This window comes from Oxyura jamaicensis (genome assembly GCF_011077185.1).
Source record: "Oxyura jamaicensis isolate SHBP4307 breed ruddy duck chromosome 1 unlocalized genomic scaffold, BPBGC_Ojam_1.0 oxy1_random_OJ101297, whole genome shotgun sequence".
Taxonomy (NCBI): Eukaryota; Metazoa; Chordata; class Aves; order Anseriformes; family Anatidae; genus Oxyura; species Oxyura jamaicensis.
In genome coordinates this window covers 1-10,712 of record NW_023303186.1, presented here as the reverse complement: position 1 = coordinate 10,712, position 10,712 = coordinate 1, and the positions used below count along the sequence as shown (strand labels likewise).

The window sequence follows — 10,712 nt, the reverse complement described above, 5'->3', positions numbered from 1 at the left end:
TTCCTTTTTTCCCTTTTTCCCCGCCTTATACCGACACCCACCCCAAACTCACACACGCCCAGACCCCATCTCCCGCGGGGGCTCCACCGGCCCCGTACCCCATCCCTGCGGGGACACCCCCGGGGGCGGTGTCGGGGCGGCTCTGTCCCACCCGGGACCCTCGGGGTGCCTCCATCTCCTCCCGGGACCCTCTGTCCACCCTCCCCAAATCGGTCCCGCAGCCGATTAGTTGCCTTTTTACCCCAAAAACTCATCCTGCTCCTCCGGGGCGCCGCGGCTGGCTGCCTGCCGTGGGAGCCCCCCGAGGTTTCCCACCGAGGGCGTTCCTAAAAATCGAGTGGGGCCGTGGCCCGGGGAAGGGGACAGGGACGCGGGGAACCTGCTCTTGTTTACTGCCCCGCGAGGAAGTCGGATCGCCGGGACGTTTTGTGCCGCGCTTCCTCTCCTCGGGACAACGGCGCAGCAGCGACTTTGAAGTATTATTAAATAAAGACGTGAAACCCCTGGCTAAGGTCCTCTCCCCCACACACCCCTCCCGTTCTCCTCCTTTCTTTTTTCCCCTCCTGGCCCCCTCCCGGTGTTAAACCCCACAGCCCGAGCGGGGCCGAGAAGAAGGGGGGAAGCCCCGAGCCCTAGGGAGGAATTGCAGCTCCCGAGGGGGGGGCACCGCGCCCCGCAGGGTGGGACAATGGCTTTTGCCTGCTCTGCTGGTGAAGTGAGGCTCCTTCCCCGGCCGTCGGGCTCGTGGAGAAAAAATAAAAGGGGGGGGGGGGGGGGGGAATAAATAAAGAAAAGGAAAAAGCGACCCACGAGATTAAAACCCAGCCAAAGACACCCCAAACCAACCATGCCCGGAGATGAGAAATCTACGTACCTCGCAGTGCCTGCGTGCACGTGTGGCCGGGGAGAGGTTTGGGTTAGCTTGTTATGTCTTCATATAGGGCAGGAAACGTGTGCGACTTTCTGAAAACAAAGGGGAAACTTAAAAGGCTGTCAGGGGTTTGGGGAGGTCGGTGCGGAGCGGGGCAGGGACGCGGACGGGGACGGGGACAGAGACAGGGACAGGGACAGGAGAAGAGACAGGGAAAGGGACAGGGACAGGGACAGGGACAGGGACAGGGACAGGGAAAGGGACGGGGACGGGGATGGAGATGGGGACGGAGACAGGGACAGGGACAGGGACAGGGACAGGGAAAGGGACAGGGATAGGGATAGGGATAGGAGAGGGAGAGGGACAGCCGGAGGGCTCGGCTGCTGCTCGGCGCTGGGCTCCGGGCGGGAGCAGCCGTGATTTCTTTGAATTCACTTTTATTTTATTGCATTTCGGGTTGGGCCGTGCTGCTGCGGGCTGGTCCGGCGCTGGGTTTCGCTCTTTATGCCGCCCAGACAAAGGCAGCAGGGCAGCGGGAGCAGGTGAAGGGGGAGGCTCGGTGGAGAAGGGGCGACGGGGCAGGTACGGGCGGCGAGCCCCGGGGCACAGCCTGGCAAACCGAGCCTGGCCTTTTTCCTGCTCCCTTTTTCTTGTCGGGGGGGGGGGGGGGGGGGGTGGGGAGGGGAGCTCTGGGACAGCGATTCCCTGGAAAAATCGCTAAGGCTCTTCGGGGGGTCTCCGGGCAGAGCGAGGAGCGAATTTTACGATTCGTAATAACGCCACTAATAAAGATCAGGATGGAAAGCTCGGATCCATCCCGATGGGCGCCGAGAAACGAAGAGAACCGGGCTCCGTTTTTATTAGGGTGGGGGGGTCCCCGCTGGCAGAGTGGGGACGGGCCCCCCGCTGCCGGCCGTCGGGGCAGCGCCGTCGGGGCGTGCGCTCCGCCGCCTGCTGCGTCTCTGCAGATGATTTTTTGGGGTTTGGGGGGCCGCAGAGGGAAACCTAACCCCCCGGCCTCCCTCCAGGTCTGTCCCCGCGTTGCCTTCGGGGCCGGGGCGGAGAGGTTTGGAAACCTCGGTGCGAGAGACAAAGAGAAACGGAGAGAGGGGGGGGAAAGCGGGGTGGGGTGGGGGGAATGGGGAAAAAAAGGGAGGGGGGGCAGGAGGGGAGCAGGGACGTGTCTGCGGGGCTGTCCTGAGGTCCCTGAGGCCGGGCCACCCGCGCACAGGGCTGCGAGGCGGATCGGGGCCGCCCCCCCAACCCCAAGCCCCGGCACCCGATGAATTACTGCTCTCCCGTAAGCGTGGCAGGGCCGGGCCCGGGGTCAGCGCCCGGGTGAGGCGGGCTGGAGGCGCCGAGGCCAAGTTCAAGTTCAGGGCCAGCCCGGAGGAGGATGAGGAGAGGGGGCCGGGGAGGAAGGGGGGGCAGCTCACGGCCACGGCAAGCCGCGGCCACTGTGGTTTGGCTGGGGGGTGGGGGGCCGCCTGCTCGGTGTCCCCCCCCCCCCCCCCGGATGCTATGTGTGTCCCCCCTGACCCCCGAGGATCCCCAAAACGCCCAGCCCCGGCTCGGGGAGGCGGCAGGGGCAGCCCGGCTGGGCGCAGGGCCTCGCGGAGTTTCGCTCCGGGAAGGCCGCGGGGAGAGGGGCAGAGCCCGACGGGGCGGGGGCCGGGCAGGTGCCCCCCGGGCCGGGCTCGGGAGGGGATTTTGGGCAGCCCCCGGCCCTGCCGAGGGACCCCCGCCTGATTTTTCTGCCGAGGTTACGCCGCGGGGCCGGCGGCAGGACAAAGAGGGATGCTCGCAGCTGCCTTTCCCACGGATCTCTCCAAGGGGCAGGCGGCATATGCCGGTGATTTTAATTTATTATTATTGCTATTATTATTATTATTATTATTTGTTGCTTAATATTATTACGGACCGTAAATTAGATTTTAAGAGCCGTTTGATTACTCGCGGAGCCCTCAGGATGCGCGGGGATCGCCGCGCTGCGAGGGGCGCGGCTGCAGAGGATGCTCCGGCCCCGGCCTGAACTTGGCTGGCAGCACCGGCATGGGGGGGCTTCCCTCCCCTCGCCTTGATTTTAGGTGCTGCCCCCGCCCCAGCAGCGAGCAGTGACCCTTGCAGCCCCGGCTACCCACCTGCCTTCCCCCCCAGAGGCTCTGGACACCCCTCCTGACACTTGAACACGGGGGACAGGGGCCCAAAACCACGACCACAGCCGGGCCGGGGGGGTCTGGGCGGGGGGCCGATGCGGTCAGTTGTCCCTGAGAGCCGAGGGTCTCCTCTCGCCGCACACCCCTTCGCTGCGAGCCGTGCAGCCACCGCAGGGCGCTCGGGCTCCGGCTCACGGCGCTGCCTCTTTCCCGGGGCGTATCTCGGAGGCCGGGGCCTTTTCCAGGGGGGCCCGGCTGCTGCCAGGCTCGGCCACGGCGGGGGTCGGGGGAACGTATTTTTTTTGGGGTGTGGACGCCCCGGCGTCTCCCGTAGGGGGGGGACGTGGGGACCCCGTCCCGCACCCCTGGAAGAGCCTCGCTGCCGGCCCTCGGCCCCTCTCTGGATGCATCTGAGCTGCTCCCTGGTTAAAAAAAAAATAAAAATAAAAATAAAAAGGGGAAAAAATAAAGGAAAGAGAAAGGCTCGGAGAGAAATCCGAGCTCTCGGACGCTGCTGCTTTCTCCTCTTCGGAAAATGTGGGGAGGCGCCGAGGGGCTCGGCAGCGCTTTCGGGCGCAGCTCCCTCTCCGTCCCCTCTTCGGGAACGGGTGCCCCGGCCGGGCACGCACGGGGAAAATCCTCATTAGGCTTCGTCAGGCAGAAGATGGAGGAAACGGGTCCCTTTCCACGTAGAGCTCTTCCCCGGAGGTCGTTCCTCGCGAGCAGTTTGGGAGGATGCGCAGGATCCCCGTTCTCTCTCGGCACGCCGCTTCCCCAAACGCTGTCGTGCTCCTGGCTGCGGGAAAACCTCGTGTCCCAGCCACCGGCTGGTCTTTAAAAAACATTTCGTGTTGCAGCCGTCACTGCGACCCTCTCACATGCATTACAGCGGGTGTCAGAGAGCCCCTGGCGTAAAAAGAAAGCAGCCCGTGCAGTTTCAACACGTTTTTATTATATTTCTGTATGCATTACTCTCAAAACATATCACAAGAAATGATGAAACCACTTAAACCTTCAAATAAAAAAATCTGAAACAGTTTATGCTCACAATTGTACATATTTATAGTTAAGAAACATTCTTTATAAATACTGTTTCCTCTGTAGCAAGTTAATACCATAATTTAATTACAAATGGATAAATATGGTAACAGGTATTTACAGGAGGAAGGGTGTTATTACGGAAAAGCTAACGGCACGACGTTTATTTCTCCTCACAATCTTCCGAACAGGAACTAACAAATCGAACTTGCAAAAGCACTAAAACATCACATGTAAACCCAGCTAACAGAAAAATACATTCACAAGCGTTGTTGGTCGTGTGTGTGTGTGTGTGGGTAACAGAATGGAGACTTTGGCACGGTATTTCTTCCCCAGTCTATAGTCGAAACGCAGTTTACAATCAAGTTGCCTCTTAAAAAGGAACACAATATTCAAGATATCACAATTACAAAAGAAACCATTTTTTTTTCTCTCTTCCACGTTACTTTTTTTTTTTTTTTTTTTTAAACGGGTGATCTTTTTTAAAAAAAAAGGAGGAGAGGGGAAGGCGGGGAGGAAAAAAAGAAAAATAAAAAGTCTGTCACTTCTTCGGGTGCGGAGGGAGAGAGGGGGGAGGAAAAAAAGAAAAAAAAGAAAAAAAGAAAAAAGAGAGAGAAAAAGGAAAACTCCAAAGTAAAAAATAAGAAGGGGACCAATCCGCGGGTTACAAACGGGACGGGCTTCTGTACACCGAGAATCCGGGAAATCTCTGCTCCCCGCTGGCCGGGGCCGGCCGCTCTGCACAGTCCGGGGCTGCTCCGGGCGGGGAGGCGCGGGGCCGGAGGGGCTGCAGTCTCTCATCTTTTGTCTGGAGGCTCTGCAGGGAGAGTTTCTTTTCCGCCGCCTCGAGAAGATTTTTGCTGGGTGGGTGCGTTTTGTGTTTACGGTGTTTTTCTTTTTTTTTTTTCCCCTCTCTCTTTTTCTCCTTTCCATTCCTCTCCGTCTTTGCTTATTTTCGGCACGTACTTTTATGTTTTTTCTTTTTTTTCTTTTTTCTTTTTTTTCCTTTTTTTTCTTTTTTTTTTCTTTCTTTTTTTTTTTTTTTTTTTTTGCTGGTTTAAAGCGTTCTCAAAGAGAAAACCCCCACGAAGAGAATTCCCTCCTCCTCCTCGCCCCCGGGGCTGGGGAAGAGGGGGCCGCGGCGGGGCCGTGCGGAGCAGTCCGGCGGGTGTGTGTGTGGGGGGGTAGGGGCACCTCAGACGTACCACTCGTTGAAGTTGGACGAGAGGCTGCTGTGGCCTCCGCCGCCGCTGCCTCCGCCGCCGCTGCCTCCTCCTCCTCCGCCGCCGCCCCGGTGCACGGCGGACACGGCCGCTGCCGCCGCTGCTGCCGCCGCCGCCGCCGCCGCCGCCGGGGAGAGGTTGGTGGAGCTCTGCGGCTCGGCGCTGGGGGACACCAGCCCCGGGGGCGTGGAGGACTCGTAGCCGGAGCTGGCGGCCGGCGAGGACTCGGAGCCTTGCGGGGACGACTCGTGCACCTGGGGGGCAAAGGCAACACGGCCGGGTGGAGGGGGCACGGGGAGGCCGCCGCCGCCTCCTCCCCCCGGGCGCGCCCCCCGACGCCGGCCCGGCCCCACGCCGCCCCCCGCCTCCCGCCGCCCCGACGGGGCGCCCGGAGCGGGGCGAAAGCCGCCCCCCCGCCTCCCGCCGCCGGCTGCGGGGCCGGGTACCTTCATGTGCTTGCGCAGGGAGCTGGGGTGCGTGTAGGACTTGTCGCACATCTTGCACAGGTAGGGCTTGTCCGACGTGTGGACGTGCATGTGCTTCTTCCTGTCGCTGCTGTTGGCGAAGCGCCGGTCGCAGCCCTCGAACTCGCACTGGAAGGGCTTCTCCCCTGCAAGACAGCAGCCTGTCGGGCCGAGCCGGGCCGAGCCAATACGGCCGGGTCGGGCCAAGCCGGGCCGGGCCCCGCGTCCCCCTCCCCGCGCCCCGTCGAGCTCCAGGAGCGCCCACGGGGAAAAACCCCGCCGGCATCCCCCCAAAATGCGGCGAGACCCCTCTTAGAGGGCAAACCCTTAAGGCTGGCTTTGAGGCCGGGCAGAGCGCTCGGAGCCAAACTCGCATCCGCTGGGAAAAGCAAACCCCCGTGAAATACCGCGGGGGATTTTCCTGCGGGGCCCCCAGCCGGCTGCTGGGGCAATTTGGAGGTGCGAACCGTGAGTCCCCCCCCCCACATCTTTTCGGAGGGGGGACACCCGGTTTACCATCCAATTCCATTAGCACCTAAAGAGCTTCCCAAAGACATCCGCCCAGACACAATGGGCTCCGGCGCGGGCATCCCGAGCAGAGCCATTTCTCGATTTTTAAACCCTGTTAAAGCCTCGTCTCGCACCTAGCGCGGCGCTTAGCACCCGCGGAGACAATGGGCCCGCAGCTTTGCGCCCGCTCCGGGTAAATATTTAGAGGCCAAGCGGCGAAAATATTTGGCTCTCTCGGAGGAAATAAGTCTGGCACAAGCCGAGCCGGGAGGAGTAGTAAATGAATAATAGATGAGGCGGGGGCGCCCCCCCCCCCCCAAGGACACACACACACGCTGTGATTTTGTTTTCCTCCAGCTCCCGCGATTTTCCCCCAGGAAAGCCTCGGCGCCTCTCCCCGTGTTGCCCCCGGTTCCTGCCCAAGTTTCCGAGCCTCAAAGCTTCTGCTCCATAATTTCACTGTTCCATAATTTCTGTGATCCTTAATTTCACCAGCTCTTGCAGCCCCTTTCACTTCGAGTGAGACTCGAAAAACGCCTTTTAAAAAATATTTTTTTATTTTTTATTTTTTTTTTTTTTCCCGGGGAAGCAATTTTATTGCCTTGCTCGCACCATTTAAATGTAATGCAAAGCATGCCCAGGCACGGACCTTTGGCCGCTTCCTACGAGCTTTCGGGCTTTTCCTGCGGCCCCGTTGCCGCTTCTCTCCCCCTCTCCCCGGCCGCACAGGCTCAGGGCAGCCGAGCTGAGTTACCGGCAAAGGGTCCGGGCACTGCCAGGGCAGCAGCATTTGAGGTTTTAGTGGCTCGCAGCCGAGCGGCAGCGCAAAATTTAGCGCCCGCTGCTTTGGGAGCTGCTGGGAAAGGCTCCGCCGAGCCCGCTCCTCCACCGGCCGGCCTGCGGGAGTCTTTCCCAGAGCTCGGGGGAGAAAGAAACCCCGGCGACAGCGAGACCCGAGATGTTCCCGGAGGCTCCGGCCGGGGCCAAAATTGCCACGGGAGCCCGTCCCCGTTCCCGTCCCCCTCTCGCACTCCGTCCCTCGCTATCTCGGGACGCCCGGCCGGGAAACGCGTGTTACCTGTGTGCGTCCTTTTGTGAATTTTGAGGTTTTCCGACCTGGCGAAAACTTTCCCGCAGCCGGGGAAGGGGCAGGGGAAGGGCTTCTCTCCCGTGTGCACTCGGATGTGATTGACCAGTTTGTATTTCGCTTTGAAGGGCTTGCCTTCGCGGGGACACTCCTCCCAGTAGCAGACGTGGTTGCTCTGCTCGGGGCCCCCAACGTGCTCCACCGAGACGTGGGTGACCAACTCGTGCATGGTGCTGAAAGTTTTATTGCAACTTTTTTTGGGGTTGTTCAGCTGCTCGGGGTCGATCCACTTGCAAATCAGCTCTTGCTTGATGCACTGCTGCCGCATGTAGCGGAAAAAGGCACCGGGGTGGTGGTGGTGGTGGGCTGCCATGTTCATGCCCATGTTCATATTCATGGGGCCGTACTGGTTGTGCAGCTGAGCCGCCGAGTAGGGGTCAGTCCTGGGGCTGGAGACCTGCCGGTACTGATCCGAGCGGGCGAACACCTCCCCGGGCAAGCCGAGCCGCATCTGCCCGTTGAGGACGTTTTGCGAGCCGTGGGGGCCGTGCTGCTCGTGGATGCCGGGGAACAGGAGGTGGCTCTGAGCGTCCGTGTGCGGGTGGTGCAGGCTGCCGGCCGCCGGCCCGAAGATGCCGTGCTGCCCTCCGGCCGCCGCCGACTCCCCGAAGCCCCGGCTGCGAAACAAGAAGTCCCGGGGGGAGTTGAAGGGCGCCCCGGAGTACGAGCCGACGTGGGCGGCGTGGGGCCCCAGGGCTGCGGCGGGGTAACCGGGAGCCTGCGACGTGAACGCCGAGCTCTGCCCGGGGGAGAGGTCGTGGGCGCCGGCGTTGAGCTTGAAGGCTCCCATGTGCGCCGCCGCCGAGTCCACGAAGCCGTTCTGCGCCGCCAGGCTCAGCTCCCGGTCCTGCATCTCGGCGGCCGAGTGGTGGTGGTGGTGGTGCCGGGCGAACGTGCCCACGCCGAGGGCCGGGAACTGCGGGCCGGCGTCCAGCAGCATGGTCCGCGCCGGGCACGGCCACGGGGAGCCGGGCACGGGCTCCGGCGGGGCTCCGGGGACCAGGGCGCCGGGGCCGGGGCCGCCCTCCCGGTGCGGGGCCGCTTCCCCCCGGCAGCCGCGGCGTCCCCCCCGCCTCCGCCCGCACCGGCCCCGCCGCTGCCGCCGCCGCCGCCGCCGCCGCCGGAGCCGGAGCCGGAGCCGGGCAGCGCAGAGTCCAAAGGCGAGCGGAGCCCAAAGTGTATTAAAGGAGCTGAGGCGGGGGCGGGCAGGGGAGGGGAGGGACGGCGGCGGGGACGAGGGGGGGGGGCTGGCCGAGCCCCGCCGCTCCCTGCAGCACGCGCGCGCGCGCACACGCGCGCACACGCCGCCTCCCCCCCCCTTCCCCTTCCCCTCCCCTTCTCTCCTCTCCTTCCTCCTCCTCCTCCTCCTCCCGCTTTATCCCCCGCCGGCCCCCCGCACGCAGCAAAACTTGCAGCCGCGGGTTCCCACGGACGGGAAAGGGACCCGGGGCTGGGGGGGGGGGGGGGGGGGAGCAGGAAGGGGGGGGGGGGGGGGGGGAGGGGGGGGGGGAGGGGGGAAGGGGGGGCCGGGGGAGGATAAAAAACAATGGGGGCGGTGGGCGGTGGGGGTGGGGACGGCGGGCAGGGGCGGGCAGGGGCCGCGGAGATGCGCGGAGCGGGGCCGCGGAGTTGCAGCCCCTCTCCGCTCGCCTCTCTCGCTCCTCTCCTCTGTTTATTCCGCCGGGCGCTGCTGAGCCTGCCGCTTTTTATTTTTCTCCCCCTCCCCTCCCCTCGCCCCCCTTCTCTTTTTTTTTCCTCTCCCCCCCTCCCTCCCTTTCTCCCTGCCCAGCCTCTCTCCCTCCTCCCGGACTGGCAGCTCCTCTTCCAACGCCCCCTATAACAGCAGCCCGGGCTCTCTCCCGGCTCCAGCTCATTGGCCCGGGCCGCCCCGTCCATCCGGGCGTCCCCGGCCACCGGCTAATCGCCGAGCGCCGGCCCCGAGCCCTGCCCGCCCCGACGCCCGCCCCGAGCCCCTCCGCTCGCCCCCCGGGGCCGCCCGACCCCCGCCCGGCCCGGCCCGGCTCGGCCCGGCCCCGCACGGAGCGCAGCAGCGCGGCCCCGGGCCCCGCGGAGGCTGCCCGAGGCTTTTGGGGTCGCCCCCCCCCCCCGCCCCATAGCCGTGGGGTGGGTGGCGAGGGGTGGGGGGAGTCGCGGGGGGGTTGGCGAGCCACACGCCCGGCAAATATCGATGTGCGTTTGTCCATGCGATCCTGCCTCGGGAGGCAAACAAACAAAGCGAGCGGCTTAAAACATAAACAGGGTTTCGTGCTTCTTTATTTTTTTTATTTTTTTTTATTTTTTTTCTTGTTTTCTTCTTCTTTTTTTTGGTGGTGATGGAGGAACTTGCCCACCCTTCATCCCCTTTCCCCTCTTCGGCTCAAGCACATGATCGATAAAGGGACCGAGAGGGGAATCGGATAAAAGTCCCGCTGGCGGTGCAAATAAAATAAAATTGAAACAAAAATAATAAAAATCAAAACAGAAGAGGGAACAGGCGCCCGGCTCGTCTGCTCCTTTAAACCACTTGTGCAGGAGTCGGTCTGCGGGTGTTGTGCATCCGAGAGCAGATGCTTTAGGACTTTTCCCTCGTCTCTTCCCTTTCTTTAAAAAGCAACAAAACCCAAAGCAAAACAAAGCACCGAAAACATTAAAAAAACGCCACCCTGCCATTGTTATTTGGAAACCGGATTCTTCCATGGCAGGGATAAAAAAGCGTAGGGCGAGCGCTCACACACACACACACAGAGCAAACAAGTCCACCTCCCCTCCCCCCAGTAAATACATGTCTGGCCCCTGCTTTGCTTTGGGTTGTGGTGCCTGAAAAATAACCATCGTGGGGCCAGCAATCAAGAGATTAGGGTTTTTAAAAAATACAACGCGGCGGAGTTCTCATTTTTTAAAACCTGCCTGCACTTAACCTCGCCTTTCCCTTCCGATCCTCTCCGCGCTTCGAGGAGAAGACCCCAAAACTGGGGGGTTTTGTGGGTTTTGGTGGGGCTGGTTTAAGAAGCGGGCTGAATCCTCCCTGCGATGTTCTCCTGGCGGCGTTAAATCCTGCTTCAGGCACGGGCTCGCTCACAAGTGGAACCGTGTCCGGGCAAGATTTTTGCAGCGAGAGGCAGATGGATGATGGATGGATGGAAAGGTGGATGGATGGATGGATGGATGGATACATGGACAGATGGATGGACGGATGGATGGCTGGATGGATATATAGATGGATAGATGGATGGATGGATGGATGGATGAATGGATGGATAGATAGATAGATAGATAGATAGATAGATAGATAGATAGATAGAT

The 10,712-nt window shown here is 61.8% G+C and overlaps 1 protein-coding gene and 1 long non-coding RNA gene across 2 annotated transcripts; both read right to left on the bottom strand.

The window, feature by feature from the left end:
* Positions 1-551: 551 nt before the first annotated feature.
* LOC118156873 lies at positions 552-1,468 on the bottom strand. Its single transcript, XR_004746472.1, has 2 exons — positions 1,307-1,468; positions 552-963 (listed from the first exon to the last, which is right to left on the bottom strand). It is a non-coding gene; the product is annotated as an uncharacterized LOC118156873 (long non-coding RNA).
* Positions 1,469-3,957: 2,489 nt separating this feature from the next.
* On the bottom strand, positions 3,958-8,508 carry LOC118156872 (zinc finger protein ZIC 2). Its single transcript, XM_035311099.1, has 3 exons — positions 7,341-8,508; positions 5,735-5,898; positions 3,958-5,542 (listed from the first exon to the last, which is right to left on the bottom strand). Exons 1-3 carry the CDS (start codon positions 8,347-8,349, stop codon positions 5,261-5,263), a joined length of 1,455 nt encoding a protein of 484 aa, XP_035166990.1. The 5' UTR covers positions 8,350-8,508; the 3' UTR covers positions 3,958-5,260.
* Between the last annotated feature and the right edge of the window lie 2,204 nt (positions 8,509-10,712).